Source organism: Zingiber officinale, chromosome 8A (assembly GCF_018446385.1).
Source record: "Zingiber officinale cultivar Zhangliang chromosome 8A, Zo_v1.1, whole genome shotgun sequence".
NCBI classification, from domain to species: Eukaryota; Viridiplantae; Streptophyta; class Magnoliopsida; order Zingiberales; family Zingiberaceae; genus Zingiber; species Zingiber officinale.
Genome location: NC_056000.1, coordinates 38,512,459 through 38,525,902, shown reverse-complemented (window position 1 = coordinate 38,525,902; position 13,444 = coordinate 38,512,459). Strand labels below are relative to the sequence as shown.

Genomic DNA, 13,444 nt, shown 5'->3' with positions numbered 1-13,444 from the left:
GCTCATTCTTAATGTTTCACCTTATACTTCATCGTTGGTGACTAACTTAAATGTCGCAGGACCAACGCCAGGGACCCCTTCCCTGACTCGACACTGACATAATTTATGTTGCAGTCTGAACAGAGTCTATAAGCGATCAACAAAAACACCACATCTCTGATTTTTCATCTCATCGATTTTAAGACAGGATCATTTAAGAAATAATTATATCCGATTAATAATAATAATAATAATAATAATAATCTATTCAATTTCCTTAAAACTAATACATTTTGTCCTAAACGCCTTACCTGACATTATGGTCCGGGAGCAGCTTTATATTATTTAAAACACACTCTACAATTTATTTTATATTCATTAAAATATAAATAAATTACAGATTGCCAGCTTGCGGAGGCCGTCCAGCATCCCTGCGACCAGCGACTTAAAAGTTTTATATTATTTAAAACACCTCCTACAATTCATTTTATATTCATTAAAATATAAATAAATTACAGATTTGCCAGACTGTCCAGCATCCCTGCGACCAGCGACTTAAAGTTTTATATTATTTAAAACACCCCCTACAATTTATTTTATATTCATTAAAATATAAATAAATTACAGATTTGCCAGCTTGCGGAGGCCGTCCAACATCCCTGATTTAGATTAAGAGAGGAGAATTTTGATTTAGATGAATTCCATCTTTAAATAAATAAAATCCATTCAAATTAACAATCTATTTAATCTATAATTTACGGATAGATCCATCCTCCCTGCGACCAGCGACTTAAAAGTTTTATATTATTTAAAACACACCCTACAATTTATTTTATATTTATTAAAATATAAATAAATTACAGATTTGCCAGCTTGCGGAGGCCGTCCAGCAGCCCTGCGGCGAAGCCCTCTTGCTTCTCCTTGTCCAGCAGAAACTCCCTCCACTTGGCGTGCTTCTCCTTCACCTCCTCGCTCTCCGTCACCTCCCTCACCGCCGAACACACCGCCTCCCTAGTGAATCCCCCGTCCTCCTCCCTCCTCTCCACCTCCACCCCGATGCCCATGTCCCCCGCGAACAGCCTCGCGTTCAGGAACTGGTCCCCCTTCTGCGGCAGCATCGCCAGTCCGCACCCCGACGCCACCGCCTCCATCACCGAGCTCAGCCCCGCGTGGCACAGGAACACGCCCACGCTATCGTGCCGCAGGATGTGCTGCTGCTGGACCCACCCGCTGTGGACCAGCCCCCGTCCCTTCACCCGTTCCGCCCACCCTTCCGGTAGAAGCCGCCCCACCTCCTCCTCCCCCTCCCCCTTCGCCTGGTTCAAGTTCAACACCGCCAGGAAGGGCTTCCCCGTCATTTCCAGCCCCAGCAGCAGCTCCCGCACGCCTTCCTCACTCAGGAACGTCTCGCTCCCGAAGGAGCTGAACACCACCGCGCCGGCCGGGAAGCCGCCGAGCCACTCGGCCCAGCGCGGGTCCAACTCCCCCGTCGGCGGTTCCGGCGTGATGGGCCCCGCCAGCAGTATCGGCTTCCCGTGCTCCCTAGCCACGTAGTCGATGTAGGGCCCCTCCATCTCCGCGCAGGTCTTCGCCATGATGGCGCTGCTGCGCGACAAGCACGCGAGCGCCCGCTCGAACACGGAGGCCCCCGCGAGGGTCCGGAAGATGTAGAGGAAGTCGGCCGCCTGGTAGGCCGGCACGCCGCGGATGGAGGAGGCCTCTGGGAACTTCGCCGGCGGGGACTTAAGGTCCTCGACGGAGGGATTCGGCCCGTGGAGCCTTCGGGCGGGGGAGATGAGGTACGCTGTGGAGACGGCCGCGAATACGGAGAAGAACACGGCGCGGACGCCGAGCGGCTCCGCGACCTCCGGCAACCACTGCATGGCGAAGTCAAAGACGGCGACGTGGGGACGAAGCTCGCGAAGGAGCGCGTCCACCTGGGGACGCGTCCCGTCGACTGCGAGCTTCAGAAGCTCCACAGCAGGGGAGTCGGAGGGGAGATCAGCGGTGCTCTCGACTCCCGAAGGGAGTCCCGGGATCGCGGGCAGGTGCAGCGTCACAACGGAGACGGAGGACGAAGAGGGGAGCAGCGACCGGATGCGCTCCACGTTGGCGGCGCCGGAGAGGAAGGTGACGCGGATGTTCCCGGCGGCCGCGGCGGAGAGCTTGGTGGCGAGCTGGATGAAAGGGCTGATGTGACCGAAGGCGAGGTAAGGAAACATGAGCACGCGGAGAGGCTCAGTAGCGGAAGATAATGATGCGTCGTCAGCCGCCATTGATCTGTTGTCGGATCGATATCGCAGCGCTGTCGGTGGGATCGATGGCGTGCGCGCGTCCGTGATTCTTATAGAGAGAGTGAGAGAGAGTGCGGGTGGCCACGTTTGATGCTTCACAGGAGAAAAAGGCTTGGCCACGTAGTCCGAACGACAAGCATTCAATCGATGAAACGGACAGGGCTTAGGCTCAATACTAATGTAAAGGAGTGTAGCTATTGAAGCTCCCTTTCAGCTACCGAACTTTCTTCTCCCATCTCCCATTCCCCCTTTGACTAGTAAACTTTCTATCATACTAACGTAAAACGTCCACGTAAATTATTCTATTAATAATTTTATTATAAATTTTCAATAAATTGATTAAAAAAATCTCTATATTAGATATCTTAGCTAGTCCAGATTTAAATTTGATAAATAATAATTTTCTAAATTTAAAAAGTAAATTTCTATTAAAAATAAAATAATATTTTTTTAATTTCTCTCATTCACCCATTCTTTCCAATCTTTTTGTTTCTGTTCATTTCATAAATATAATAATAAAAATATATATATAAAAAAATAATAATAAAAAATTAAGAATGATAAAAATTTTAGGATAGTTGATATAGTGTATATTGAAAAATAATTTTATATATAGTGATAGAAAAATTAATATAAATACTCAGTGTTTAAGAATTTATTGCATAACTAGAGCCTTTAAATGTTGAATAGACGTTATAATTTACGGCAAATTTACAAAGGTGCATTTCAAGTTTAATTTTAAACAAAAGTAGCATCCAAATTTCATTCTTTCCCCTTCTAATTTTACACCTTCACGACTATTTGCTTTTCCACTTGCTTATTTTTTATTTGCATCCAATATTTAATTAATCTCTTCTTTTTCTCTCATCTAATTTTTCTTTTTTCTATTTTCTCTAAAATTAATTTAAACACTCTAAATTTAATTATTTTTAATTTTAAAAATTTAATAAAAAGTTTTAAAAATATAAAATAAATTAATAAAATATTAATTTTTTATTTTTAATATGTTCTAATTTTAATAAAATAAAATTAATAAAGATGATTTTATTAATAAAAATAATAAATAAAATAAAATAAAAATTACTTTAGTGTTGTCGTTCAAAAACCAATACCACAGTTTAATACCAATATTGTTGTAGTGCTAATTTTTGAAAAAAAGCTTTAAATCATTTTGAGCATTGTTGAGATGACTTAAAATTAGTAAATGAGGGTTTATTTGGACTCAGGTTCACCTAATAAATTCATAGAATTTGGAATAAGTCCAATCATAACTCTATAGGAGACTCATATTTCTAAAAACTTGAAATGAATGAGATGAAAGATATGAGTGTGTAAAAGGGAGAAATAATATTAAATCATAGTCTTGAGTCTTCTATACGAAGTTATAGATCCATGTCAATTGACACAAAGTCTTAAACTTTCTAAACCTTCTGAGTAATGCTGAGAATCTTTTATGATAATAACGGAGAGTACCCTTGGACTCTAGGGCACTACAGAAATCTATAAGAGTTGGAATGAGTCTGATTAGAGCTCTCTAGGTCCATCAATGAATTTTGACTAAAATCCATTGATAGACCTAGATGACTTAGATTTTTGAATTTTTATAATGAGATGGAAGTGTAGAGTGTACAAGGTTGATATGGTGAGAAATGTTGGCTTTGAGCCTCTTACATGAAGTTATAGGCTCATGTCAATTGACACAAAGTCTGAAACTTTTTTCTAAACCTTCTAAGCAATGTTGAGAATCTTTTACGATGATAACGAAGGGTACCCTTAGACTCTAGAGAACTATAGAAACCTACAAAAGTTAGAATAAGTCTGATCAAAGCTCTCTAAGTCCGTCAATGAGTTTTCATCGAAACTATTGATGTACTTAGACGACTTGAATTTTTGAAATTTTACAATGAGATGGAAATGTGAAGTGTATAGAATATATATATGACGTCTAATTCTAGTCCTCCTACATGTTGATAAAGTTATGATTACGTGTCAACAAGCACAGAGAATTATCTTGCTTTCTTATTTAGCAAGAATACACAATTAATAAAATAAGATATAAGCATAAAAAATAGAGTAAGAGATAGAATTTACTTGGTTACGACATAGATGGTTGTTAATCCAAGATAGTAAAATGTTTACTAAAAAGAACTCCTTCTTTGACTAAGATCAGAGGCGGAGTAACCCCTTATAGTAGTTGACCATACAAGAAATGAATACTGAAGTTTAAGAACAGGTGTGTATTTTACAATTGGCTTCAGGGTTATATTTATAGCTTAATGGTAAGTCCACAATGAGTCTCACGAATGAACTCCAAATTATTAAAGTGTTTGAAAACCCTCAACTACATAAGAATAATATAAAATAGTGCCCAAGTCGAATCTCTCGAGGAACTAATAGGAGGATGTTTGTTCTAGATTAAGAACTCTTTTTAGGGTTTTCTTCTTAAAAATGGGGGTTGTTGGGTTTTTGGTTTAAGTCCTAGATTAGAGAAGGAATTACAAACAAACAAAGACAATTGTAATAAAATGAAATATGATCTAGTGTAGAAATTAAAGCTAAGCTAATAACTAAGCAACTTAACAATTAACAAATCACTAATAAGAAGTTAAACTAAATTGCACCAATGAAGCAAACTTAACTACTTAATATGAATTAAACTCAATAAGGGAAAGAGATGCTAGATTACTAAATCAAAACATCCCAAATGCCATATGAAATCAATTCAAGAACTAAAAATGCTGAAAACAAATAAACAATCTCCAAGTCCAAACCAAACTTCAAGGAAACCTCTCCATGACATCACACAAGGAACCTAAGTGAAACCCTCACTTCAGTGGTCGGAGAAGGAGCTCTTAGCTACTAAACTTAGATCAATCTCACCAGCAATCCCAAAGAAATCCTTTTCGAGAAACTGTTAAAGAATTGAAATGTCAACACTCGAACAAAACTACAAATTTGGGATTTGAAATTCTGCTCCAATGAGTGTGGTGGTGATGGATGTAAAGAAGTCGGAAGGAGTTTAGTAGGCATTGGAGAACCCTTGCAATTCTCGTTGATGATGGGCGGAACCAATGCCTTCTTCACCGTTCCTAGCAGTGGCGGAAACAGAGAATTTCAGAAACAGAAATAGCACCGGAGAACCCCTCACCGAAGAGCTCAGATGATTGGGAGTTGGACGCAAGTAGCTGGAATCCTCAATGCCGATGAAGTTGGCTAAGATGTAGATTTTGATGGATCCCAAGCGGCTGACTAGAGGGGGGTGAATAGGCTGCACAATAAGAAAACAAAAAAAATTCTTTCTCGACTTATAGCTTTACCAATATTAACACATATATAAACAAATAAAAACTAAATAGAGAAAAGAAGAGACACAACTATTTACTTGGTTACAACCAGAGAGATTGTTAATCCAAGGATAATGAAAAGTTCAATATTATCTCCTTTGGACGGAGAAGCATCTTACAACAACCAAAGCTCACAATCACGAAGCTAAATAGACAAGTAAACGATTACAAATGTTGTTTCTCTCTTTTTCAGTTGTGTTTTAGCTTCTATGATCAGGGTTGTATTTATAGCCCTGGTCGGGGCGCCTGGAAGGGTTTCAAGTACCTGGAGGGGGATAAAATTTTATCCCCACTGCAACGGATAAGATTCAAGGTCCAAGCGCCTGGATTAAGTCCAAACGCCTGGACCCAAGTTAACAACTTGTTAACTTGTTTGGTCTGGGTTCTTGCTCCGGCTCAGCTCGCTTAGGTCCGAGTCTTTCGCTCTAGCTCTGGCTCCACTTGGGTGATATCGACCTTCTGAAATAGGGCTCACCCGAACCCAACTTCCGACCTTCGAGCAAGCTTCTGCTCCGGCTTCTCGTCCCTCGAAAATATTACGCGCCTTCTTCTCATTCGCCCGCGTACTCTTCCACAACACCTCGTCCCTCGAGCGCACAGAGCCCGTCGGCTCTCTCCCGTGCCATCCTTTTCGCTAGCTGCATCTTATGCTTGACTTCCTATGCTCCTAAGCTTTTGCACACTTAGATACTAATAGAACCTAACTTGACTTGGTTGATCACATCAAAACCACTTTGGGGTACTAACAATCTCCCCCTTTTTAATGTGATCAAACCCAAGTTAAGTTAGGGTAAACAAATAGAAATTATAATTAAAAAATAGTAAGTACAAAAATTAAATGCAAAATTTAAAATTTAAAATACTGCCCTCCCCCTAGACTTAATCTTTATTACTCCCCTTTTTGTTCACATTAAAAATAGGGTACCAAAAAAATTCTACTTAACAATGATAAAAAGGCTAAGGGTTACTTAAAAAAATATGAAAGTTTAAGAAAAAAAAACTCTAAGTTTTAAAAAAAACTTGGAAATGTTTTGCATAAATTTTGTTTAACAAGGACTCGAAAATTTTCTAACTATTTACGAAAAATTTAAAAGCATCATGTGAGATAAAAACTTCATAATTTATTATTTTTTTATAGATGAGTGAGAAGCAAAACAAATCTAACTAATTTCTTGTGGAATTTTGACAAACATTAAAAGCATTATATAATTATAATTAAATGCTTAACAGTTAGTCAATTAAATATTCATTTAAGTAATCGGCTTTCAGGCTGTGGCAAGACACTAGACCATTTTGGTTATTGGAGCAACAAACAAAGCCTTTTAAAGAAATTAAACATTTAATTTTCTCTCTGAAAACCCTAATTTTAAAGACATTCAATTCAAATATGATTTTGGAACTCACTTATGATATTTGAAGTGCCAATTTAAACCATTGTATTTTCTAATATTTTGATTATTTGAGCATGCATGATTTTTCAAGTTCTTTATTTCTTTTTGCAATTTTTCATTCTCAATTTTAATTTTATTAAAGTCCTCTAATCGACAAGTAGTTGCTAAGACTGATTTTAATTCTTTATTTTCTTTTTTCTAACATGCAATAATTCTTTGATAATAACTTTACAAATTTGAATAACTTATTAGAAGGATGAGATTGTACCTGACTTACCTTGTCGATCCCGTTATCTGAATCTCCCCTTGAAGTACCACTTTCTTCCGATGTCACTCCCCCTTCATCGATGCTCTCGATGCTCATTTTGGACGAGCTTGCTTTGTCTTTGTCTTTTTGATGACTTGCTACTAACACAAGTCCGACGATGACTTCGATCTCTGATTCGGATGATGTGTCATCCCATGTTGCCTTTAAATTATACTTGGGTCGGGCTGGCTTCTTGTTCTTTTCATTATCCTTGCCCTTATCCTTCAATTTTGGACATTTATCTTTAGCATACCCTTCTTCATTGCAGTGGTAGCATCTTACTTTTCTTTTTCTTCTAGTACTCTGCACTTTATTAGATTTGTTAGATTTAAATATTTTTTTAAATCTACTTACCATTAATGTCATTTCGTCATCATCGAGAGAAGATTCTAAATCTTGTTCGTCCATCTTTGCCTTTAAGGCAATGTTGTACTTTGGCTCCTTCTTCACATCTACACATCTTGTTTCATGAACTTCAAAAGTTGAAAATAATTCTTCTAAAATATTAGTTTCTAGATCCTTAGATATATAATATGCATATACTAATGATGCCCATTCAGTATTTCTGGAGAATGCATTAAGCGCGTACCTTAGCGAATTTCGATTGCTTATCTTTTCTCCGAGATTTGTGAGTCCGATGATGAGCTCCTTAATCCTTGAGTGAAGGTGTGCAACTGTTTCGCCTTCTTCTAGTTTAATATTGCTGATCTAGTTTCTCAGCAGATCCCGTCTCGCGAGTTTTGCCTCCGAGGTTCTTTCATGTAATTCTAGGAATTTCTCCCAGAGCTCCTTAGCAGACTCGTAGGCTTTGATCTGGTTGACTTCCTGTGACGGTAAGCCACTTAGCAAATGGTGTAGGACCGTTGGGCCGGCTAGGAGGGGGTTGTTGGATATCCTGCTAACACAAAAAGAAAACAAACCCTCCTCGAACTCTTTAAGCTAACACTTGCATAAATAAACTAAGCAGTAAATTAAAAGCATAAAGAAAAATCAAGGCACAAAAGGTTTACTTGGTTACAACCGATGTGGTTGTTAATCCAAGGAAGATTAAGCTCAATAAAAATCTCCTTCAGGCAGAGAAGCCTCTTAAAATGTTGAAGCACAGAAAATAGAAGCTTAGACTAAAAGAGAGCGTGCAAGCACTGGATTTACAATCAATGAGTTCCTTTAAAAGGTTTTGGACCAAGGCTATATTTATAGCCTTGGTCGAGGCGCCTGGAAGGGTTCCGGGCGCCCTGGGGGGGATAAAACTTATCCCCCAATGTTCAGATCTAGTCAAAACTCGATCTGATCAACTTTACTGCTCAGGGCGCCCCGGAGGGCTCCGGGCACCCCGGACTGCTCTGGGCGCCCCGGACTGCTCCGGGCGCCCCGAAGCCTAAAGTCAACAGTTGTTGACTTTTTCGTCCGGGACTTCTTCTCTGGTTTAGTCCCGCCTCGGTCCGGTTCTTCTCCTCCGGATCCGCTCACTTGGGTGATCTCTGCCATCCGAAATAGGGCTCACCCGAACCCAACTTCCGGTCTTCTCGAGCAGCCTTCCGCTCCGGCTTCTCGTCCCTCGGAATCGCTGCGTGTTTCCTTCTCGTCCACCAGCGTACTCATCCGCAGTCTTCGTCCCTCGGTCGCACCGCGTGCCGACCTTCTCGCTAGCTGCGTCTCTTGCTCCCCGAGTAATCTTTCGCTCCGGCTTTCGTCCCTCAGAACCACCGCACGCTTCCTTCTCGCCCACCGGGGTACTTTTCCGCAGCACCTCGTCCCTCGGACGCACCGCGTGCCGTCCTTCTCACTAGCTGCGTCTTTCGCTCGAGTACCTGTGCTCCTAAGCTCCTGCACACTTAGACACAAGGTTAAAACAACGCAGGACCTAACTTAACTTGTTGATCACACCAAAACAACCTTGGGGTTCCAACAATCTCCCCCTTTTTGGTGTGATCAACCCAAGTTAAGTTAGGGGTACAAATAGACATAGAATAAAAACAATTTATTGCAATAACATGCAACATGATAGAAAAAAATTGAATTTCAAAATTTTTAAATTTTAATTTTTAATTTTCTACCTCCCCCTAGACTTATACTTTCCCTTCTCCCCCTTTGATCACAATAAAAATGGGGTTTCAAGAAAAAACAATCTAAGGGTTTGACACAAAAAAATTTATAGAAATCTATTTCAATATTTTTCGGAGAAAAAATATTTCCAAGTTAAAAAAATTTCTAAGTCAAAGAATGACTTTTGAAAAATTTCTAAGTTTTCACCAAAAATAAATCTTTCTAAGCCCAAAAATTTATGCAAGAAAATTTAAGAAAATTGATAGCATTAAAAAAAAAAATTCTATGCATTTATTTATTTATTTTATAAGCAAGTTTTAAATTTCCATTTTAATTTTTCATAACTTCTCAGATTACACTTTTTCAAATTTAAAGCCACAGATATTAAACATGCAATAATTTGTATCATGTTAATTTCTATTATTTTTGAATTTCAACTTCACAAAAATATTCAAATAGCATAGATTCTAACTTGATAAAATTTTTCGACAATATAAAAATTTCTTTCGGCAATGTGCAAAATTCATTCGAAAGAATATTTTGTAATTTGTAAGAATTTTTTAACAACAAAAATTCTAATTTACAGGAATCTATTAACAATAAATTTCTTAATCCGAAACACCTTTTCGGTGACTCAATTTCTAAATCGCAAAATTCTTTCGAGAGAGTGATTTGTAATTTGAAAAATTCTTCTAATTTGCATAATTCTTTTGTCAAAATATTTTTAAATTTGCAAATTTCTTTTGATAATATTTCTAATTTGCAAGACAAATTTGACAATTGATTTTCTAATTCAAAAAACTTTTTCGGTAATTCAATTTTTAAATCGCAAAAATCTTCAGGCAATTTTTCTATTGAATTAACCGGTTGTTCAAAAGGTAGAGACCATACCTTACTTACCTCGTTGGCCGTTGGTTCTCCCCCATGTTGAATTAATTTCTTCCGAAGATTCTCCCCCTTCATCGATCTCGTGATGTACTTTGGCTGTTGGGGTCGTCTCGGTAATTTCTTCCATCTCAGATTCTTCTGATGACGGCTCCATGTCTATTGAGGAGACCGCTTCAACCGGTTTTTCGTAGAACTTTAAGAACTTTTCCCAAAGTTCTTTTGCGTTCTTGTATTCTCCGACTCTGTCGAGATCTTCTTTTCGTATTACGGTTAGAAGATGAAATTCAGCTCGCCTGTTTGCCATAAACTCGTCACATTGCTTCTTGTTCCAGAGGCATAGATCGAGTTCTTCTCCATTCGTTGTCTTTGGTGCTTCATAGCCAGATTTTAATATGAAAGAAATACCAACATCAGAATTAAGATATACCTCCATTTGTTTCTTCCATGAAGAAAACTCCCCCTTGAATGCTGGTGGATATTCGCTAGCTCCGGCCATCGTTTTGTTGCTTCAGACGGCGATTAGTCCTTCTGAGGCGTCTCGGCTCTGATACCACTTGTAGGACCGTTGGGTCGGCTAGGAGGGGGTTGTTGGATATCCTGCTAACACAAAAAGAAAACAAACCCTCCTCGAACTCTTTAAGCTAACACTTGCATAAATAAACTAAGCAGTAAATTAAAAGCATAAAGAAAAAGCAAGGCACAAAAGGTTTACTTGGTTACAACCGATGTGGTTGTTAATCCAAGGAAGAGTAAGCTCAATAAAAATCTCCTTCAGGCGGAGAAGCCTCTTACAATGTTGAAGCGCAGAAAATAGAAGCTTAGACTAAAAGAGAGCGTGCAAGCACTGGATTTACAATCAGTGAGTTCATTTAAAAGCTTCTAGACCAAGGCTATATTTATAGCCTTGGTCAGGGCGCCTGGAAGGGTTCCGGGCGCCCTGGGGGGGATAAAACTTATCCCCCAACGTTCAGATTGAGTCAAAACTCGATCTGGTCAACTTTACTGCTCAGGGCGCCCCGGAGCCCAAAGTCAACAGTTGTTGACTTTTTCGTCCAGGACTTCTTCTCTGGTTCAGTCCCGCCTCGGTCCGGTTCTTCTCCTCCGGATCCGCTCGCTTGGGCGATCTCTGCCATCCGGAATAGGGCTCACCCGAATCCAACTTCCGGTCTTCTCGAGCAGCCTTCCGCTCCGGCTTCTCGTCCCTCGGAATCGCTGTGTGTTTCCTTCTTGTCCACCAGCATACTCATCCGCAGTCTTCGTCCCTCGGTCGCACTGCGTGTCGACCTTTTCGCTAGCTGCGTGTCTTGCTCCCCGAGCAATCTTCCGCTCCGGCTTTCGTCCCTCGGAACCACCGCACGCTTCCTTCTCATCCACCAGGGTACTCTTCCGCAGCGCCTCGTCCCTCGGACGCACCGCGTGCCGTCCTTCTCGCTAGCTGCGTCTTCCGCTCGAGTACCTGTACTCCTAAGCTCCTGCACACTTAGACACAAAGTTAAAACAACGCATGACCTAACTTAACTTGTTGATCACACCAAAACAACCTTGGGGTTCCAACAGATGGAACTCTGCTTTGTCGTTTGCCACAAAGTCGGCTTACTCTTTCTTGGTTCATTGGTGTTTTTCTTTGCCTTTGAGTGCTACAAAATCAAATTTCATCATCAAGAGTAAATCAAAGTCTATCTTAAAAAATACCTCCATCCTTTTCTTCCATCTCATGAATTTCCCCTCAAATTTTGGTAGGTAGACATTCGGTCTGGCCATCTTATGTGCTTCGTTCGACGGTTAGTCCTTCTGAATCAACCTCGCTCTAATACCACTTGATGGATCCCGGGTGGCCGACTAAAGGGGGGTGAATAGCCTACCCAATAAGAAAATAAAAAATCTTTTCTCGACTTATAGCTTTACCAATATTAACACTTGTATAAAACAAATAAAAACTAAAGAGAGAAAAGAAGAGGCACAACTATTTACTTGGTTACAGCCGGGGAGGTTGTTAATCCAAGAATAATGAAAAGTTCAATATTGTCTCCTTCGGGCAGAACAACAATCAAAGCTCACAATCACGAAGCTAAATAGACAAGTAAATGATTATAAGTATTATTTCTCTCTTTTTCAGTTGTGTTTTAGCTTCTGGTATCAGGGTTGTATTTATAGCCCTAGTCGGGGTGCCTAGAAGGGTTCCAGGTGCTTGGAGGGGGATAAAACTTTATCCCCACCATAACGGATCGCATTTAACGTGATCTGGATAAAATTCAAGGTCCGGGTGCCTCGATTTAGTCCAGGTGCTTGGCCCCAAGTTAACAACTTGTTAACTTGTTTAGTTCGGGTTCTTACTCTGGCTCTGCTCGCTTAGGTCCAAGTTTTCTTTTTCGACTCCGGCTCCACTTGGGTGATCTCGGCCTTCCGAAATAGGGTTCACTTAAACTCAACTTCCGGCCTTTGAGCAAGTTTCCGCTCCGGCTTCTCATCCCTCAGAAATGTCACGCGCCTCCTTCTCATCTGGGCACGTACTCTTCCATAGCACCTTGTCCCTTGAATGCACCGAGCATGTCAGATCTCTCTCGTGTCACCCTTCTCGCTAGCTGTATCTTTTGCTCGACTTCCTGTGCTCCTAAGCTACTGCACACTTTGACATAGGGTTAAACACCAACAACACCTAACCTGACTTGGTTAATCACATCAAAACTACTTTGGGGTACCAATAGATTTAGAGAAGGAGAAGGGGGTTGCGATCGCACAATGAGAAAAAGCATGATGAACAGTAGCGCAAGCCACTCTTCATCCATGAAAATTTGGTTTTTATACCTCTTGATTGAAATGAGGTTTGAATGGGGTTTAGGTTTTAGTTCAATGGGGGGTTTTAGAGATTTGGTAGGGGAATTAGACTTGAGTTGAGCTCAAGAGGTTATCTCCTTATGATGGGTTGAATCAATTTGGTTTGAGCTTCTTCATTTAGTTGGATGAACCAAACTTGTTTGGGTTGGTATCAATCTTCCAGGTGTGAGCCCACCCTTTTCCTTGGTCATGTACTAATTTGAATCAACTTAAATGTCCTACAAGACCAAATTTAAATCGTGAGGAATAATATCATGAATTAGGAGAAAAAATACAATTGAGCTCAGAACAATCCTCAACTTGTAAACATGATAAAAAGTGTAACATTAACATATGCAAATAGATATAATACAACTAATA

The 13,444-nt window shown here is 40.2% G+C and overlaps 1 protein-coding gene across 1 annotated transcript; it reads right to left on the bottom strand.

The window, feature by feature from the left end:
* Window positions 1-683: 683 nt before the first annotated feature.
* LOC122008556 (anthocyanidin-3-O-glucoside rhamnosyltransferase-like) lies at window positions 684-2,467 on the bottom strand. The gene has a single exon (XM_042564317.1). The coding sequence runs from the start codon at window positions 2,253-2,255 to the stop codon at window positions 837-839; it is 1,419 nt and encodes a 472-aa protein (XP_042420251.1). The 5' UTR covers window positions 2,256-2,467; the 3' UTR covers window positions 684-836.
* Window positions 2,468-13,444: the final 10,977 nt, after the last annotated feature.

Coding starts and splice junctions, on each gene's coding strand:
- LOC122008556 (XM_042564317.1), bottom strand. CDS start 2,255: ATGGCGGCTGACGACGCATCATTATCTTCCGCTACTGAGCCTCTCCGC.